Source organism: Podarcis pityusensis (assembly GCF_964106645.2).
Source record: "Podarcis pityusensis genome assembly, chromosome: 12".
NCBI classification, from domain to species: domain Eukaryota; kingdom Metazoa; phylum Chordata; class Lepidosauria; order Squamata; family Lacertidae; genus Podarcis; species Podarcis pityusensis.
In genome coordinates this window covers 24,938,653-24,960,166 of record NC_138037.1, presented here as the reverse complement: position 1 = coordinate 24,960,166, position 21,514 = coordinate 24,938,653, and the positions used below count along the sequence as shown (strand labels likewise).

The 21,514-nt window shown below is 42.8% G+C and overlaps 1 protein-coding gene across 1 annotated transcript in view; it reads right to left on the bottom strand.

Annotated features, from left to right (window-relative positions):
- The window catches only part of CUBN (cubilin), a gene marked incomplete at its 5' end in the record, with an annotated part of 134,664 nt that overhangs the window by 50,220 nt on the left and 62,930 nt on the right, over positions 1-21,514 (bottom strand). The window contains 8 exons of the mRNA XM_080976099.1: positions 1,031-1,163; positions 2,069-2,197; positions 2,898-3,011; positions 3,647-3,763; positions 4,374-4,530; positions 7,588-7,769; positions 8,888-9,062; positions 16,381-16,562. Of these exons, the coding sequence (XP_080832225.1) occupies positions 1,031-1,163; positions 2,069-2,197; positions 2,898-3,011; positions 3,647-3,763; positions 4,374-4,530; positions 7,588-7,769; positions 8,888-9,062; positions 16,381-16,562 (1,189 nt within the window). The remainder of the gene's footprint in view (positions 1-1,030; positions 1,164-2,068; positions 2,198-2,897; positions 3,012-3,646; positions 3,764-4,373; positions 4,531-7,587; positions 7,770-8,887; positions 9,063-16,380; positions 16,563-21,514) is intronic.

Here is a 21,514-nt window from a genome sequence, read left to right as displayed (position 1 = left end):
TAGAAAATCAAAACCAGAGTTTTCTATGGTTAACATGCACAAAATATCACTACTCAGATTTCCTTCCAGTTTAAGTGGGCCCATATGTCTTCAGGGCATTATGAAATGGAACCAAAAGCCCATCTGGACACACTTCAGACTCATTTAGAGCTATTCCTTGGAACATTCTAGAGGAGCAATTTTGCAAGACCAGTATTCAAAAAATAAATAGCTTTTCCCAAATAAAAAGATACAAAACTGATAACAGACACAGCAGATAACAACTGGCATCTTAAATATGGTTCAAAGACCTCCCACTATTTCGTTATTTTCCTTTCAGTTATGAAGAACTGGGAAGGAACTGCTCACACCCACACGTGTGTGTGTCTCTGTGTTACAAAATGCTGTGGGTGCTGGCCTTATTGGCACATTTGTGTGTGCAAGACTGTGTGTGCATGCCATTAGATTTAATTGCTTAATGCACTGACGTGGATGTACTTGGTTTTTTGCCTAGAAGGAGTGTGCACATAGGATTTCATGATTTCCTCAAGGAGATAAGGATGAACTGCACCTGCTTCATTCTGCATTGTACATTCATTTCTTACAGCTGTGCAAGAGACTCTGGACTAGGGGGAAAGTATTTGGGAATGAAATACCAGTTCAGTTTGGTTAATCATAGACATGTACTATAATAGCTGCTTGATTAGTCTGGGATATATATGTGTGTGTGTTTGTTTTGCAAGAGATCCCACAGAGGCAAAAGGAGGAGGATATATATTAATCTCTCCTTGTTTATGCTATACCAGAGGAGTGGCATTTACAGCATAGAATGCAATTGTTTCAACATCTACCATGATATGCTCTAGATAATGCACGGTGGAAGAAACAGACGGCAGGCCCTTTATGGCCACTACTGTGTTCTTTTTCCAAGTTGTTGTGGGCACCGCTACACTTTTACATGCTGGTAATTACATTTCCTACTAAACACAGCGTTTCCTTCCTGGAGCTCCATTAAAAGGCTGAACAATAACCCTTTGGAAATTCAATTTACGTGAAAGACAGCTGGAGCCGGTTGCCAGGGGAGACCAGAATGTTCCAGACACATTCAATATTTGGCGGGTAAGGCTCAGGGAAGTTGGGGCTATTGAAGGCTCCTCTCTCCATATGGAAGGTACCTCCACAGGCTGCAAAGGAGAGAGGGAGAAATGAGCTGCAAGAAGACCAGTGGAAAAGGAGAAAGATAGTGCAAGCAGATTAGAGGTTTTGATAGCCATGAAAACGTGGGAATTCCCTTTTGTGTAGCTTCTTGAGAAAAGCAAATATCTCCATCTCGGATTTATGACTCAGAACAGGAAATCCTAGTTATAGGAAGCTTCTCTAGTGGATCAATTTCTCTACTTTTGCACATTGTGGGGCTGAAAGTTTTAAATGGTCCGCATATGGCAATTTTGCATTAAATGAAAGGTGCAGGCTAGAATACAGTTTTAAAAATGTTACACTGCAGACTCCTGCCTAGCAGGTGGCATCGAACCCCATAAATCACTGGTTTACCCTCTCCTGGTCCCCTGCCGCTGCCACACACTCTTCGGATCCCTGCCAGTCCGACAACAGAGGATACCAAGCACTCAATCCCACCCATAGTTCACTCACCTAGAGCTGCTCTGTGCTGACCCTTGGTTATCAGCCAATAATCACTCCATCATCTTCTTCAGCCTTGGATTCCCAGGTGCTGGTGGACTAGAGCTCCTATCACCCATTGGCTAAGTTGGGTAGAGATGATAGAAACTGTAGTCCAATAACATCTGGGGACCTAGGGCTGAAGAACACGGCTGAACAAGACCCAATGTCCACTTGCTTATTGACTGGGCAACCTGTCACAGACCCTAGCATTCCTACTGGGTTTTCACTGACTGGCTTTACTGGTTCTTCCAACCAGCTTCCTTTCTAGCTCCAGACTTGCTCTTTCCTTCTTTTATGAGATCATTGCTCAAAGCGACTGTCTCATATTTAAGAGTTCCCGATGCCAAGGAATGTGGCGCAAAGCTTTAAAATTGTTACCCCATCTGGGAGTATTCAGAGACAGGCTTACCAGATGTTGATGCAGCAACAATGGCATGGAAACCTTTGGCAGTATTTGCATCATTGGAGATGAAATTGACAGACAAAGCACTGCCAAAAGAAGTGACAGGATGTGGAATGGTGGTGCCACAGTAGCGCCCTGAAAAGACCAACATAAGATAAATTAAATGGTCGATAGACCTTTTGGAAGCAAGGGGTCCTGTTTCATCCATTAATCATGGGCCTGTAATCGGTCCTCGTTTCTTTATTTTTTCTGTTTAAAGAAGTTTGAGAAAATTGATTTTGGAAAACTGTTAAAATGATATACAATGAAATTCAACCAGGGGGATTTGAGGAAGTCACTTAACAATGTTATTAAGAATGGTTTGATTATAAATAGATTGTATGTATGTATGTATGTATGTATGTTTGTTTGTTTGTATGTTTGTTTGTCTTAATTTTTTTTGGAAAATTAATGAAATTTTTTTGAAAAAAAAGAAGTTTACTATATTGCTCTTCAATGCAGCTTCTGGGATAGCTTCCAAAATAAGGATACCGGTGTCAAGGGCCTTACTACCTGTTATATTTATGACATAGGAAGCCCTCACATTTGGGGGAGGTTAAATTCAGTGCCAGGTGCAGAAGAGGGGGGCACTGCACAAATCCACCCACACCTGGTATTAAATGTCACCTATCTTCCATCCATTCCCAACTTTAAAGGTCACAATTTTGTCTGCAAACAAGTGAATTTGCTAAAACAAGAACAATAATGATGATTATGATGATGCAAAATAATAATAATAATAATAATAATAATAATAATAATAATAATGCAACAAAATAAGTAAATGCTAACATACCCTGCAGAGGTGCATCATAATTATCCCCTTCCTGAATTTCTACGTAATCAGTGCTGCAATTATGCCGTCTGTCTTCAGTTTCAAAGTCAGTAAATGACAGTGTGACATGATTGACTGTTGGGAGAAAGATATGTATGGGAAAGTTTTGCATTTCACAAAAGGAGGAACCTAGTTAATGTTCACACTGAAGGCTGGCTATTTATTTATTTATTTGATTTTTTTTTCCTCGCCAGGATAGAACCACTTAATCATATTGAGATGCTTCAGACATTGCATGAACAAGGAGCCTCAGGCTCATGCACTCCTCCTTCCCACTGTTCTAATGCACAGCGATCTCCCTTCTCCTTTCCTGGTCTGCACGTATATTCACAATTCTATCTGCAAATGAATGCTAGTTTCAAAGAACTGTGGGCTCTTGTGTGCCAGCACAAGACTTGCATTTCCCCTGTTGTAATTTGAGCTTTATAGCGTTCAGCACAACCTTGAAACCTTATAGTTGGGGCACTTAGGGACAGAATGGCGAAATTGTACGTTATCTCATTTTGCCCCAGATCCTAAGATTTTTCACATTAATTCCCACTCAGAAAAAGATTTAAGTGTCCCTTGGTCATGCCCATCTACCAGGATGCAGGACTTCCTGCAAAGAAGAAAAGAAGGAATTTTGCATTGTTATCACAGATGAAGGGAGGATGTTAGTCATTCAGCCTGTTTTCCCACAAGAGAGGGATGTGTGTCTGTTGTTAACTTACATGGTTCCTGAGCTAGGATAATCCAACTGCAATTCTGATTGTTTGGGTACTTGGCCGGGTACAGAGGAGAGGAAATGGCTGCACCAACTGAATCAACTTCCAAGACACTTCCACATTCTTTGGAATAAAAGATACAAATGAACATTAGTTAAGCTGTGTATAAAACTGGGCCTGGAACCATGATGAAATTAGACCTTCCTTAAAAATCTTGCATGCACAGATGCTGACAATATGTGGTGAGGCTGCTTTCTGGAATCTCCCCAAATCACTTCCCATAATGGTCAAATATCCACTTCTGGGTTTTTTAAAATAACAATATGAAGCTGCTTTTTATTGAGTCAGACGGTTGGTCCATCAGTGGTTGGCAGAAGATGGTTTGCAATCTACTGACTTAGATTTCTAGGTACATCAGCAACTGTTTCTCACTCTTAATAGTTTGACAAAAGGTTGCTTTCCTCTGAATTAGATTGCTGAGCTAAAGAAAGCTTTGAGGGGAGCCAGGAAATTGTAACTGGGTTGTTGGCAACAATGTTTTTTCTTTTCTTTTAACTTACTAGGTTTTTCCTTGAAAGGTTAAGAAAGGGAGATACAGGCTGGCATTTAGATAGCAATTGTATCGTGTTGCCTGCATGCATGATGAGAACTGGTAACACAATAAACACCCAGTCTGGAAGTAACCCTAGTTAGGACAAGAATTAAAATATATTCACGACAGTGAGAAACTTGCCTTCAGTGAATTGAGCCCTAAAGCCTCTGAGATGGACAGTGCTGTCAGAGCGAAACCGTACAAATATGGTATTTTGGGTGGACAGGATAGGAGAAGGTCGCTGCTGCCCACAAACTTTGCGAAGAAGTGGAGCTTCAGCACTGGAACCATCAAACACCTATAGAGCAGAGCAGTATATATGATTAAGGTTAAGAACCTCAGAACAGCATTGCTTATCTAGCAAGGCGAAAATACACACTATGAGAATGTTGTAACCATAGTCTGGGCAGCAAATAAAGATAGCCAGTTACATCCAAATAGTACATGTACTGTATTAATACCAGGTTTCAGATGTGATATTTGAAGTTATTCATGTGTAGGAACCTGAGACAGACTTGATTTGTTGGTGGGGAGATTATACAATGTAGTATCAAGCAAGTGTTAAAAAGGTAAAGGGACCCCTGACCATTAGGTCCAGTTGCGAACGACTCTGGGGTTACAGCGCTCATCTCGCTTTATTGGCCGAGGGAGCCGGTGTACAGCTTCCGGGTCATGTGGCCAGCATGACTAAGCTGCTTCTGGCGAACCAGAGCAGCGCACGGAAACGCTGTTTACCTTCCCGCCAGAGCGGTACCTATTTATCTACTTGCACTTTGACGTGCTTTCGAACTGCTAGGTTGGCAGGACAAGCAATTGTTATCCTACACTTAATTTTCCTTATTGCAAAATGTCTCTTGGGGAAGAGGGTTTGTTTCATAGGCACTCCAAATCAGCCTTCAATGTGCATCCTGAATTTGTCAGGATGTGATTGAATCCCACGCCAAAATAGTGGCAGTCTGGAAGCCGCCAGAATTATTGCTGAAATTGATGCTTTACCAGGGGTCGTAGCTGATATGTGTTGCTATTTGTTGCTATTTAGCATTTTTAGCATGGCTTCAGATTAGTTTCTGTTTGTGTACACACCAGTGGGCATTGACAGAGCATGGAAGGCTTTGCCCTATGCAAAGGTTTTCACACCTTGTCAAGAGATCAATTAGGAATAGCTTAAGGATTCTAGGGAAAATTTATAAATGAACTTAAAGACCACTGTAAACAGTTAAAATCATTAGTGGGATTGGAATATCACTTGTAGTTTAATGGTGTTTTGGATATGATGGAGATGTAAAAGATGCAGGAGGAAATGATTAATAATAGGACCCACAAAGGGGAGGATGGAGGTCCAGGAGATTCCTTGGAATCTTGTTTTTATGATTTATGTTCGATATGGGATTGTAACATTTTAATCTGAAAAACCAAACAAATAAATAAAAATAAAAGGGGGGGAGGGAGAGGAAGCTTAAGGATTCCAATTGGTGTGAAGCTGGTTTGAAAAAACAATGCCCCAAACAGTAGTGTTTTATAACAAACTGCAAGATGCATATGCATTTTGTAGAATGATGTGCAAACACAGATTAAAAACCGAGCAGTGGAATTGCAGTGAGTACACAGTAAGCAGCAGTGTGATCCCAGCTGAGCTGAGTTACCCCTCTGGCAATTCTCACTAAACAGGGAAAGTCAGTGGAGAATTACATCTTATTTTGTGGAATAAACCTTTTTTTCCCTTCAGAATGAGCTTTATGTGGTATGTCAGATTTTGCCACATCCTGGAACGCCACTGAAAACTGAGTTTCTTCAAGAGGCATGATAAATTGCAAATCTCGTCATGTGTGGAGCTGGTGGGTAAAAGTCACAATGGGGTGAGTCAGGCCCCTTTGCTATCAGCAAACTGTGACTGTCAAAATGTCATAATTTTGCAATGCTCATTCTCTTGTCTCTTCATTATTACTATTTTTTTGCAGGGATAGAGGCAGAAGAATGAGGGAATCTGGAAGTTGGGCATAATGCACTTTTCTACAGCGACCAGATTTCCTCGCTTCCCCGAAAAGTGCCTCTTGTTCTTGAGCTCATGCCCTAATCGTCTCCAAATGCTGGAAAGCCTGACCAAAGTTGCCGCTTCAGATTGGCTGGCTACAAAACACATGAGTGAAATGTACAGAAATTGGTACATTCAGTTTGGTGATTTTTATAACTGTGCTTTCCTGGAAACAACAAACAGTGTAATTTACCACAAATACTCCACCCATATGCATTATTAAGTCAGAAAAGGTCTCTCTCTCTCTCTCTCTCTCTCTCTCTCTGTGTGTGTGTGTGTGCATGTACACACATGCAGGGTGGAGAGACTGGAAAGAAAGGATAGCTACTATTGCTTAGTTTTTGGGTGGGGTCTCCTCTCGTTCCAGCCTGGGGTGGTGGTGGTGTTTTGTGTGCCATCTCTTGTTCTTCTGAGAGAATGGCAGCTGGTCATTGGTTGTGAGGCTGATGAGAGTTGGGGTTCAACAACATCTGGAGGGCAACAGGCTAGCTACCCTGAGCAAGAGATGAGGATCAAAAGGGAAGGGGTTGCCTCACATGAATCCAGAAAGCAAATCATATTATTACTGTAAATGAAACAGGGTGGAAACCTACTTGGAACATCTCTTCCTATAACACAGGAATATAAGCCACCTTCTTATTTGCTTATATTTTAAATTCCTGATGACTTGAAATACTGCTTCTAGCTTTCCAGATTAGCCTGCACTCTATGTTCTCTTAGCTTATATTGCTAAGTTGAAACACAACTCAAAACTAATCGGTTCCAGTTGTTGGAAGAGAATGACTCATAGCTTACTGGTATTGCAGACCACAGAGCAAATCTCAGTTTGCTCGGTACTTTTTGTGGTTGTTAGAACCTAAAACATTATAGTTTTTTTCAAGAAGTCTGCCAACATGTACAGTAGCTTCAGAAATGACCCTTAAAAAAACAGCAACTTTGATTTTGCTCATCAAGTGAAGTGAAGGACCAGGACCCTGATATGATACAATATTGCCTTTCCATCATGCACATGACTGACATGGCTGTTTTTGTACATTAGTACCAAGATAGAAAGTGCTACTCCTGCAAGATCATCTGGGTGAACTACTCATACAAGTGGCTCCACTGACATCCTGGGCACCACCCATGTGAATAAGTATCAGAGGAATTAGCACAGCACAATGATGACATTTCTCTTTAAAATTTCTCCCCAAACTATTATTTGAACTAATAGCAGCTTCGCTCCTAGGCAAATAGCAGCTGGTGGGGGCAGGACAAGTTTCACTGAGACATGGGAAAGTGTTTTTCTTCTTCCTTAAAAAATAATCATCTCTCAGTACTCACTGCAACATAGTCATAGTTACATGAACGATGAGATTCTATTTCAAAGTCTGTGAAGTTCAGCAGAACACGGTGGCCCCCATCGACTCGAATGACCCAAGAGCAGTCACTGCTATTGCTGTAAGGCTGAGGATAGTTGGGAGAATGGATTTCACCGCTTGGAGCTTGGAAAACTCCTCCGCAACCTAGAAGTGAAGGTAATGGATGCCCATTTGAGAAACCTGCATATTCTACAGAGAGTTCAAATGACTATCTGCGCTACATGTTGTACATAGTGCAATGTACTGGCAAAGCCATTAACTCCAGAAATAAATGCAATCTTGTTTATTAGGCTGAAATTGAAACAACAGTCCTAGCTTCATTAACGGGACTCCACTAATGGGCACTTTGGTGGGCATCGAAGGCAATGAAAGTTTGCCCATTGTGCTGGCTGGCTGGCAAGAGGGTAGGAGTGGGATTCTGCATGGCCTCAGTTTCTCTGGGTTACGTGATGTGCAGCAGCCTCAGGACACAGCACAGGCACTTAGACAGGGAAGTGTCTCTCCACTGCCTGGACAACTAGGTGTCCCTCCCAGTGCTGGCCTGGGGCATTCGGCTGCCTGAGGTGAACAGCGAGTTGGCGCTCCCTCCTGCTTCCTTGTACAGAAGCCAGTGAGAAAGGCAGTTGACTCTTATTTCTTCATGGCCAACCGGACAGCACCCTCTACTGCAAAACCCTGGCAGGAGCTCTGGACTGGCCTCACCCCTTCTTTCCCCTGGTAAACAACAGTGATCCACCTGCCAGGAAGCTGGGGCAGCACCTCTGCTCCACCCAGTGAGTCACTTCTGCGCCTGCCTTTTGTTTGGAAGGCCACACAAAAACCAAAGGTGGTTTTTTTTACGCATAGTCCTCTCTCCAATGTCTCTCCACAAAAAGAGGAGACATTATCATAATCTGTGGGCACGTTTCAGCCAAGACGTGAAGCAGGGCTGGTGAGTGTTGCGTTTCAGCAGTATATACTGCGTTTCAGCAGTATAAGCACAGGAAGAATGAGCTAGCTCCATGGCGCCACACTTGTACAAAGTATTGTTGTAGCGTGCTAGGAGAATTTGGAGTTCAACATAACTCTGGGGTGTTGTCTTCCGCACTGCCTCTTCGGCTGCTCACAGGCCTAACATTAAAAGTACATTTTAAGGAAGTGTTGAAAACAAATAAAATAAATAAACAAAGTTAAAGCACATGACTCCCTGCCTAAAGAAATCTGGGAACTGTAGTTTAAACACACACACACACACACACACACACACACACACTCATTCTCACCTCCAGGTATCTTTTGCCAAGTGGCATTGAAGCCCCTTCCATTCACATATCTGTCTGCCTTGAAACGGACTGAAACTGCATTTCCAGTGCTAGAAACATGTAGAGGATTTTGTAGCGATCTGGGGGTGCACAGCTGGGCCAACCTGGGAGAAGAGAAGTCAGGCCCACCATAGATCTAGAAAGAGAATAGAAACAGCAAAAGCAAGACTTGCTTTTTAAAGAGGAAGCAACAACTATCAAAAGCAACTAGCGTCCCATAAAGAAAGTAGATTTAACATTTCATATGAATAATAAAAATTGGAAGTCAAAATAAATGTACGGAGCTGAATAAGGCTGCATGGCATTCCGCTGCCTATTCCAGCCTCCCTGGGCATCCATCATTTGTGCAGAGCTCCTGTGTTCTCCTACATGTGATGTGATGCCAATTCAGAGATATAGCCAAACCTCAATCCTGTGCCCTGACAGTCTCCCACCTCCAGTCCCACTTTTGATGCCCTTAAATAGGCTTTAGAAGATTTCCCCACAAAGATGTGGCAAGGCAAGGGCCAAGAAGAGTGTGTATCAGGGTACACTCATCCTCTAGGCCTTGGGGTGATGCTGGTTTGCCCTACATGGAGGGTCAGTTTTGAAGAAACTTGTCAGGTTAGCTGCTTTAATATTTCTGTAACATTTCGGTAGGAACAGTTAAACGCCGTGGATTAATGTATAATGCATCACCTGCTAAAGGTCTCAGATTAACATATTTTCCGAGCTAAGCAAAGATTTTTAAGCTCTCCAAGGCCTTTTAACAACTTTTAACATTTTGTAATATAACTTGACATCCCTATTTATGCCTGCTTTATTACTGCTGGTCCATGTTTTAGTGGTAGCTGGCCAGGTTTCAGCTCTTTTCAGCTTTTTTAATATGAGCTACATGGCTTTTATTGTCTCGTTTTATTTGGGATCTTTATGTCGTGTCTGTTTTTGCACTATTCTATGTTACTTTCATAAAAAGCTAATTGTTGTATGTCGCCTAGAGATCTCATGTTATGAGGTGCTGGACAAGTGCAAATGAGAAATAAATCATCCCAACTGCAATATTTGAACTTAATATTTTTGGATCTGATTCTAGGAGTTGCCTGGATTTTTTTACACTTATAGCCCCATCCTTGATGGGCTTCCTAATTGTGTCAAGCCCCTACCCATCATCAGAATCTCACGCTTTGGGGCTGCTCTTCAGATAGTCATGGGCAACATGTGGTGGTCTGAGGAAGGAGCTGCAACATTGGGAGTGGGCTAAAAGTGTAGCCCTGATCCAAAGTGATAATGGTAATGCTCTACATGCATTGGGAAAGAAAGGTTCCCAGATATTGGGGAAGCTTCTAAGTGTGTTCAGTGGGACCATATAGAAGTCCCCATTGGATCTTTGTGTTCAACATTTGTGGTGTTTTCATGTGTGCCCCGGTGTTCTCTATACACTTTTAACCCTTGTGAGTTCAGGCAAATGCTCCAAGGGAGCACCACCACACACTGAAAGCACATTCAACACACATTTAAAGCATATGACTTTCCCAATAGAATATTGGGAAGTGTAGTGTATTAAGGGTGCTGGGAACTGTAGGGGAGAAGCTTTTGTTCCCAGGATCATTTAAGGGAAGTTGTGCGCTTTAAATGCACTTTGCATGTGCTTTAAGTTTATGGTGTGCATCTGCCCATTGTTAATCAAACTATCCTCTAGCATAGGAGTAGCCAAAGTGGTACCCTCCAGATACTACTGAACTTCATCTCCCATTGTCCTTGACCAGTAGCCATGCCAGCTGAGGCTGATGGGAGTTGCAGTCCCACCATATCTGGAAGGCACTATGTTGAGAACTCCTGCCCTAACTGCTATAGTTTATGGGTGTTTGTGAACATAAATACAGTACAAAGAGATTATGATGATGACAACAACTGTCTCTTACTTAGTATTATACTCACACAGAAAATCAGGCTAAACCCAACTCAGCGTTCTCATTTTCATTATTTAATAAACCTTAATACCCCTGAGGAATGATATTGCGGTAATAATTTTAGAACTGCTGCAAACACCTCTCCATTGTACATTTAGTCAGCTGCATATTTAAACCCCCAAAGGGATTTTCTTTCCAACTCCTAAGCCAAGGTTCACGAACAGATGTTTTGCAAAGTGAATCAGTCCCATGAATCCTAGATATATATCAACAATATTCCTTTTGATTCATTCTATTTGAATGTAACTGTCACAATGAGATGTGCTCCACCCTGCCATGCCTTTCCTATAGGAATTATAGAAAATAACAGTCCTGTGTTTTCCCAAGGAAAATACTCAGTGGAAAGAACAGGGCAGCCCCTCCAATTCCATTGCTTTGAATAATGAAGAATGTAGAATAATAAGCCGTCACTGAACCATGATATTCAACACAACCCACAAAATGTATACAGATAATTGAGCATATCTTACTTTAGTTTAGTGGCTCAAAGGTCAGAATATATGCTTTCATTTGAAAGAGTAGCAGCATTTTGGCTTCTCGACTAGAGAAAGGGCATGTGATTCGAACTTATAATCACTCCTCTGTCCTATCGGTTCTTGAAACATGGTGTGGATATTACAGAAATGAATGGAACTGCTGTTAAAAGGAGATCTTTATTAAATAGTTGGCCTTCAGTCTGGGGAGGGCAATGGGGGTGCGGGGGCAGAACCAACATACTCATCTCAGCCCCATCCCTGTCCCAGTATGGAATTTCCATATTTTTGTAAAGCCTATTATATAAGGCACCTCCCATGTTCTGCACTATCATCACAGCCAATCAGGGCATGGTGGGCAGCATTATACAATGGGTGAAGGAAGGGCTTGCTATGATGCTGAGCTTTCTTGATCACCTTAGAAGGTTCTGGAGAAAGCAAGCTTCGACACCTGAATCCTTTGTGTGTACAGATCATCAAATGCCTGCATACCCTCCAACATTCCTCAGCTGAAAATCGGGATGTGTGTCACGCTGACACACAAGTCAGCTGGCTTGTGTGGAAGCACAGCACCAAAAGACGCATGCTGCTGCATGAGTCTACCTGGCAGCTGCTTGCTCCCTTCCTCCATCTGTGTCACACCTTAGGCTACCATGACAGTGGTGGTGGTGGCTTGGGTGAAAGCAGAGAGGGGCCAGCAAGAGTGCTGCATGTATCCGCCACCTCCACTTCAGCGGGGAACTGCTTCCCCTGCGCGTGAGGTTCCTACTTCACAAGGGTTCCAATGTACACGCAAGCCCTGGCTCATCCTCCAACCCGAGCTCAGTGGCAGAAGGGCTTGAGGGGGGGAAATGAGACATTCCAGGATCAAATCAGAAGTTGGGATGGCTTCGGTAATTCTAGGAATGTCCTGGGAAAATAGAGACACTTGAAGGGTACAGTATGTGTCTGTACCTCTTTTAAGCTGCTTCTACTACTAGTAATGATAATGATAATAACAAATTAGAGGAAAATCAAGATGGGAGGCTGCATACATACAATGTATTTAAATCACATGACTTCCCCCAAAGAATCCTGGAAGTTGTGGTCCACCCCTCACAAAGCTGTAATTCCAGCAACCTTAACAAACTACAGTTCCCAGCATTCTTTGGGGGAAAGTCATGCACTTTAAATCTATGATGTGTATAAAGCCAAAGATCATGGCAAGCTGAAGCTTAGAGTTCTGGGCCTCCCTCAAATTTCTAGCAGGGATCCTATGAGTATCTTACATGCTCAGGAGACATGTCTTTTCACACACACAAGGAAGAGTTGCCAATTGTGTTCTGTTTCGGCACAGTGAATCTAACGTACACTGCCCTGAGAAATAGAACTAAGCCTCCAGACTTCTTCCCTCCCTCAGACTAAGAGAAAACTTGCTATGTGCCTGCTTTAAGTGCCCTGCCATGAAGCTGTATATAGCCATGTTAAGAAAACTTGTTATACTACCGGCACCATTCCAGAGCCTGAATCAGTAGCCAAGTTCCAACAGATAACACGCTGGTTTCTAATTATTCCCTGCCCAGTTACAACACTTCAATCCCATCCCATGCCATTATTGGAAAGTCCACCAGCCTTCAAGAACAGCTTCTGATTGGCCCAAGAGGCTACAGAAGAAAGGGGGGAAATGTGAAAGCCCTCTTGCATGAGCGTAACTCCATTTGCAATGCTCTGGACCCAAGCCCCCATCCACAATGCCCTACTTGGTCTTGGTCCTAATCTCTTAAAAGCAGGTTGGGTAACCAGTTGTCGTTAGGACTTGCAGCTTCCATAAACCCCAGCCAGCATGGCCAATGACCAAAGGTGATAGGAGTTGTGTATGAATGACATTTAGAGAGCCACATATTCCCAGTTCCTTAAAAGCAGCTGAACTGCTTGAAAATCAAAGGGGGGGAAAGAGGGGGAAATGGATTTGTGGGTAGACCCTACAGGAAGGGTGCAATACATTTGTATTTTTCTTATCATGGCAAACAGCAGTGAGGGCAATTTTTATCTGGAAAACTGAAGAAAGAGAAAGGCTAAACTTCCCCTTTCCACACCCTGCTTCCAATCTGGATTCCCCCACCCCTACATGGCTGCTATTTCAAAAGAAAAGTTTTAAAAGATTGAGCAGGAGCTGTGCATCTGAGTCATCGCCTCTCACTTGGTCCTTAATTGGTTCAATGCCCTTTCGCATCAACCACTAGTTTCACAATTGCCTTTTGTACAGTTTCAAAAAATGCAAAGGCTATTTCAAAAGCCAAGCGATTGAGGAGTGGCTTCTCCCCCCGACCCCACGCCTTTTGCTGCGGATGCCAATTCGTCAGATGCTTTCACAAAGGCTGGAGCAGAGACAAGCCAGACTGTTTCCATGACAGAAAAGAAATATTTCATTTATTTTTTTTTAAAAAGGTTGGTTTTGGCTATAAAGGGGGTGAAAAACCTCCAAGTGTTACCACATGAATCCCACATAAGGGGGGAAAGCTGCAGGAAGTGTAGAAGAATATTGGGGTGTGGTCCATGCAGAAGAGCCATATGCCGGAATAGAATGAAAAAAAGCTGTTCACGAGTCGGAACACCCCTATGGAGAGAGGGGGGGGGGGAAATAGCTCACTTCCAACAGATCACACAGAGGGTGCAGCACAGATCAATAAAGCCCGTGGTTTCAGTCTGGCTTTTGCCATTTGCTTCTGCTCTGCTAGTTCTGTTTATTGTGACAATCAAGCCGGCATTCCAAAGTTATGAGCAACAGAGAGAGGCCATTTCATATGGCCGGCCATCCTCGTGGTGCAGATTTCAATGGGTAAAACTGGCCCCCGCTGAGATCTGACAGTTCTCCCCGAGAGGTTCAGGCAGAAGGAAATATGTAGCTTTATCCTGCTTTGCAGGACTGAGAGGGAGGTTGAGAGGGAGGGAGAAGAATACAGTGTGCAGAAGGCGGATGAGGGGGAGCAGGAAAGGATGCCGCAAAGCTCTTTCACGTCTAAACTGCAATGGCAACTTGGTGTTGCTGCTCTGAAGGACTAAGAAACAGTCAGAGAGTTGAAAATTCTGCCGAGCAACCATAACATGGTGATTATGACAGATGTGGGTGATTGCAAAGTGTCGCTGGGGGAGAACCAGTTCCATGGAAAGAGTGGGCGGGGTCTGGTCTTACACTGGAGATTGCATAGTTCCAGTGCTATCATCTCTTCCTGTTATGTACTAAGCTTGGATCCTAGAACAATAGGCAGGTAGGATCCTAGAATGCAACAATTGATTGGCTTGCAGTAGCAGCCCAATCAGGCTCCAAGAGGGAAGCAGAATCAGCCAATCAAATGGGACTCATTGTGTAAATAATGTATATAAAAGCCTGAGGTTTGGGGGGAAATCCAATCACTGTTTTACAGGCTGCAATAAAGAGCATGAAATCACTGCAGGACTCCGAGTATATTTCACTTCCCTTAGTCTCCTCCTCTACAGGCTAAGCAGACCTATCACCTATTTCTCATAGGACTTGTTCTCTAGAGTTCTCACCCTCCTGGGCATCCTCCTCTAAACATGCTCCAGTTTGTCAATGCCATTCTAAAGACGAGGCACCCAGGAATGGACACATGACTCCATGGAACTGTTCTCTTCAGTTGCACATCGTCAGCTCATCTCTCACCCTTTGAGTCTTCTGAAGCCTCCTATCTTCAAAGCACCCTCGTCAGTGACTCCTCCTACTATCACAATCCTCATATCAAATTTCTCTGCTCTTTCATCTCCAGGCTCATTAAATAGGTCACCTCAATCTTCCTCTTTTAATCTACTTTAGCCTACTTTTGTCATCTTCTGATTTACTATTTTGCTTGCCAAAAATAGGCAGAAACTTTTACTCCATCTATTCCCCACAGATCTCGCTAGTACAACACCAGAACTAGCTGCTATTATTATTATTATTATTATTATTATTATTATTATTATTAAATTCAACTTGGAAGTTCTTCCATTTTAAAACTAGCACTGGTACTTTTTTTTGCAGGCATGCAGTGGTCAAATACCAGATATCAGCTTACGGTTTTTCCACTTCTGGATCAACCTAGGAATGGTTGCGAAGTATGATCTTCATTTATGTCCCTTGCCTGACTGAAGCATAATGATAGCTTGCTTAGACGTAAGATGGCACCATGAGACCTGCAGGGACAGAAAAGGAGACCAGACAGAAAGAGGGAGACAGTGGTCACAGCAGCAGGATGGACCTTGAAAGCTGGAGGCAGAGGAAATGGAAACAATCGAAGCTCAAGGGGGGAAAGAGCAGGAAGGAGAGTGGGTTGGCCAAACTCTAGGAGGCCTCCAAGGTTAATTCATTGTGCCAAGCAGAAACACCTTGAGGCTAGCTATGTCACCAGTATTTAAACATTCAAAACAGTCCCTCAAAATAGGTTGAAATGCTTTTCAAAAAAGAGAGCTCTGAATTGAAACCACTATAGCCAACAGTAGAACAGTTTGTGTTTTTTCCATTATTCTATGAAAAGTTTCCAAAACAGTAGTTTCACTGTGCTGTGATCACGATGTCCTAGCACACTTCTGTAAGACAACAGCACACACAGAGAGAGAGAGGGCTTTGCAGGGAGGGTGAGATGGGGAAGAAGAAAAATTCATACAGTAACTCCTGATAGTTAATTAAGACTCCCTGTTTCCTCTTAGGCAGGGATATCTTTCAGATTGATCAGCTTTCATGAATCATTTTAGGAACATGTGACTTCTAATCTGGGGGATAGCAAGAAGATAATATGAACTCTCTTGAGAAAAGAGGTAGTCTTTATCAATGGATTTGAAAACTCTGTGGTACATCATGCAAAAAACAAAAACAAAACTAGCTTCTCAGGTGTGCTTGCACCTCAGGTTCAGGTGTCAAATAGAGGGGGTTGGTAACTGGGACATGTCCATATTGTCAGGGCTATGTTTCAGATCCTTTTTCATTCATGAAACTCTAGGCAGTAAAAAGACCTGGTACTGAGTCGTCATCCCTTCCGCCCTAATAAAAGCCACCTACCTCTAAAACATCATAGTTGCAACTTGAATGGTATTCAACGTCAAATTCCACTATGGTGAGTTGAATGCTACTATCCGGGGCTGTGTGAATATACCAGTGACATTCCCTATTGTTAGGGTACTTGTTTGGATATCCTGGGCTATGGAAAGATCCAGATGTCCCAGAAAGCTCTGCACCACACCCTGGAAAAAAAGTAGGCAGCACAGTTAGCTTTCAGTTTTTGTCAAATGTACATATTGATTTCCACTAAAAAAATGTTCCAAAGTGATTTGCATCCAGGGTAAAAATACAGTAACAAAATAAGCAAGTTAACAATATAGTCAGAAAACAATTATTATAAAAGAGTTTATCATCTCCATCATACATAACCACCCCACCCAACTTAAGATGAGCACCAAATCAGGACAAACATTCCATCATTGGTCCAGGATAACCCCATTCAGAGCAGGATGCATTCCATTCATCCAGGCAGAGGAACCACCCACTGACAGTGTCTCAGTCTTATCTAGATTGAGCTTCACTTTGTTGGTCCTTATTCAGTCCATTACTTAGACCCAGGCGCCGATCCAGCACATCCACGGCCACAGCTGCTTGAGCTGTAAAGAAGTAGCATTGCGTGTTATCAGCATACTGATGGCAGTGCACTCCAAACTCTGGCTGACCCCATCAGCGGTTTGATCACGGGGGATAAAACTGAACCCTGCATATTCCCACATGAGAGGCTTCACAGGGCCGAACAACATCCCCAAACCCCATGACTGTCCAACTGGAGCCAATAATCCATGTAGCAGCAGAACCATGAAAAATAGTTCTACTCTGGGCTCATCCACACTTCCGTTTGCCCCATAGCTTTCCCCTGTGAAAGCCTATGTTTTAGTGCTGACTTGGAACAAATGGCAACTGGGTTTTCCTCAGGTTGCCATTTGTTCCAATTTAGCACTAAAGAACAGGTTTCCTGGGGGAAAGCAGTGTGGCGAAGGCAAAACCATGTCTAGAAAACACCGGACAAGCAGCAAATGGCTCAGACCCATGCTTTGTGTGGATGAGCCCTCAAGAACCCCATGCTCAGTGGTACTGAGAGATGCTGAGAGATAAAGGAGAATCAACAGGGACACACTCCACCAATCTCTCTCCCAACATAAGATATCATACAGGGTGAGCAAGGCAGTCTCAGCATCAAAACTGGGCCCAAAGCCCAGTTGAAATGGATCTGAAAAATCACAATTGAAGTGGATCTAGTTAAGGACAGTGGGGAAATAACCATCCAAATGCAAAAACATTTATGCTTAAATATGCTTAAAAGGTATGCCTGGACTAACATCAAGAGAAGGATGAAGAGGAAATGAAAGAAGAATGAAGTGGCTACATCAGGAAGTAATGGGCATATGTTTGCAACAGGAGCGGAAAACCTACTTTAAAAAAAAGAAGAAGTAAGAAATTGTATTAAATTTAAATAATTTGGACTGATTTGTATTAATTTGGAAAACCAATAAAAATAATATAAAAAAGATATGCATGCCCAATTCACATGTAATTAAGAATATCAAGTCCAGATTTCAGACTAAAGCTAGAGTGAACACTTTCTACGTTTACCACGGACTTCCTGTATGTTGCAGGAAGTTGTGGGTAAATTCTAGAGTGTAGAATTCAGTTCATGACGGCCATCAAGAAGTATGTCAGGTCTCTCCACCGTGTGAATTGAGAATGCAGCCTAGAACATACCCAATGCTCCCCTCTGGCTGCATATTGCAGGAGAAGGAGAGTAGTGGTTTACATTTCATTTTCATTATTTATTTAAATGTTTCTAACCTACTTTTCTGTTCATAGGCCTCCAAATTAGCTATTTTTAAAAAAATAAAAACCACCCACACAGAGACACACAATTAAGATAAAAACTAGCAGTGCAATGCAGCAGGAAGTCAATAATATGTATATGCAAGATCCAGGAACCAAATAAAATCAGTCAAAGCCAATAACCCGGTGAAATAAAACAATTGCCATGGCATCCCAAAAGCCTGTAGGGTGGGGGACACGTAAACTTTAGGGGGGAGTGGTGTTCCACCATTGAGAAGGCCCTGCTCCAATGTCACCACCAATGCAGTTCTTATGGAAGTGGAACAAGGGGCATCAGGACTCAAGCTCCTATCAACTTGGGTATTGATAGACATCAGTATGCAAAATCTCCCTCTGAACGAAAGCAGCTACCCTTAAGGATATAAATGAGATTCTGATGGGATCTTGACCACTATGAGATGCTGACTAATTTCTGTACAAACTCGGATTCTGTTTCTTCTATGTTTTCCAAAGCTGCCCATCCAACTTAGCTGGAATCTGTGGGTTTCTTCTCAAATAATTTAGCTGGCCAGAAGAGGGGCACATTCTGGGTCTAAAATGGAAGCAGTTCAAGTGTTGATTTGCTGTAAAAACATGCAAAAGCCTTTCCCTACACACACATTGTCACATAGTTTCCTACTATACATTTCACCGTGAGTCATTAGAAATGCAGAAATAAATGCCAGACTCCTTTGCAGCTGGTTTTCTCATAAATGGGGGGTGGGCAGGATTTGATATGAATCATTTCCTTTATTTCACTGTATTCGTTGCACATATGGTCTCTAGGGAGGCAAGGGTCTAAAATCGTCAATTCAATCTTTTACTACCACCCTCTTATCGAGGCAGAGATGCATACGGATTGGTTAAGGTCTATGCTCCACCAAACAACATATGGCCCATCCCGATTAATAAAACAGGCATAAATTAGCAACAAAGGGCAGGAAAGACAAGGCCAAGGGAAGCCACTAATAGGCGTTCCCCGGAGGATGTGGCTTCTACTCAGCTTGTAGCAGGCGGGGATGGGGAGGACCAGCTGTTAGTTCCCCTGAGGTCCTGGAGCCAATTTCTACTTTTCAGCAGATGTTATTTTCACGCTCTGCACATCCGTTCTTCAAAAAAAGATGCATTTTTTAAAAATAACTCAAGTTTCAAATTCTACTTAACACTTTTCTTAAAAAAAAATGTTGGTGGGGGAACAAAATTTATTAAGGAGCTGGATTGGGTTTGTAGTCCTGACCCTGACCCTGATGATCAGAGGACCATTGAACTCAAGGCCAGCAGGAGTCAACAGAACCAGATGCCACGACATCCAGGCCTGTAGAACCACTCAACAGGCACAAGTTAAAACCTTCACAGACACCATAGCTTTAACTATACGGACCTTTGTCGGCAAGGTGATGTCTCTGCTTTTTAAGATGCTGTCTAGGTTTGTCATTGCTTTTCTTACAAGAAGCAGGCGTCTTTTAATTTCATGACTGCTGTCACCATCTGCAGTGATCATGGAACCCAGGAAAGTAAACTCTCTCACTACCTCCATTTCTTCCCCTTCTATTTGCCAGGAGGTGATAGGACCAGTGGCCATGATCTTAGTTTTATTGATGTGGAGCTTCAGACCATATTTTGTGCTCACCCTCACTTTCTGCCATCGTCTAAGCCTTTTTTAAAGCCATCCAAGCTGGTTGCCATCACTGCCTCTTGCAGGAGCCAATTCCATCATTTAACTATGCACTGCATGGAGAAGTACTTCCCTTTACCTGTCTTGAATCTTCCAACATTCAGCTTCAGTGGGTAGCCCTGTGTGGATGTAGCTGCAACCCTGGTGCGATGTTCCTACAAACACAGGGATGGAGAATGTGTGGCCTCCAGCCATGGCTGGACAACAACACCCATCATCCCTGGGTACTGAGCATACTGCCTGGGGCTGCTGGGAACTGGAGTTCAACAACATATGGAGGGGAGGACCACAGGTTTTCCCATCTCTGCTACAATACTAAGATGTTTCTATCATGCTATTTTATTGCCGTTTTCTACTGGTGCAGTAGGGGCTACCTCCACTTTTCTCCGTGTTTATTTGAAGACGCTCCATAGGCTATTTCAGCTTCTGCTAAAAAATAATAATAAACCAACATGGATCTTAAAACCCATGTTAAAAATTTATGGTACATGTCATTTTTGTGAGCATAGACATATTCAAACATGGTTGAGTTTCAGTCCTGAGGCATGTAGTAGCCTAAGTTTGGCAAGGAGTGAAACTGACCTATAAAAGCCTATGCTATAAATGTGCTGGACTTCAAGGTGCCACAGGGCCCCTTGTTCTGAATATTGCAACAGAACTCGCCCTCTGGAATTTGTCTAAATATAAGCATGCAAAGCCGTCCTCACCAGCTTGCCTGCCAATTCCAGCTCAGCAGAGTTAAAACGGATCAACAGGAGGAACATTCACAGTAAGAAAACCAAATAAAATGGCCCTTGGACACTGATGAATTTTTCCCAGCAAACAGAGCCTTCTCATGTGGTTTAATTCCTGGGGGGAACTGCAGTGCTACACTGGCAGCAATTTACTGCATATCTGGGGCTGAAAGAACTGGGAATGTTTCAACTTAAACAGACATTTATGACTCAACTTCTCCTACTGATCCCTTCCTGTTAGCCACAAATACATGTTTTTACTGAAAACTCAAAATAGGCTAGGCCAATGCAAAACTCCTGATGTCCAAAACTTAGCTCACAGGCTTTCTAGTTCAGCAACTCCTGTGCCAAACACTCGGATTTGTACATGGGTTAGTCTTCCTGATAAATTACGTTCATGTCTAAGTTAATGAAAATTCTTCAGTATGTTGTTATTTGTTATTGGCCTTTATTGGGGTAAGTTTAAACAATAAGATCATAAAATCATACAAAGTAATCCAAATACCATATTTTTCTGTATATAACACGCCCCTGTGTACAAAATTACCCCTATTTTTTGGGACTCAAAATTGAGGAAATGCCTAGAGTTGTTGAGCTTTTTTGGCGGGGGTGGATTGCTGACAATCTTCCTAGTATCTATGTAGATTTATTTTACTGGGTGCTCTAATAAACGTCATGAGCAGACCAGAGTGAAGCCTGCTCACTGATGGCCCACTTGGCTGACCCCGCCTCCACCAGTGCTGCCGATTGGATAATTTAAATTGAGGTTTGGTGGGAACCTCTGATGGCTGTGGCATTAGAGAGGCGGGCCAGCACAATCACGATGCTCGGGGGGTGTTCCGCACAGTCCCGCAAAGGGCACTCACAGTCAGAGGAGTGGACATTCATTGTT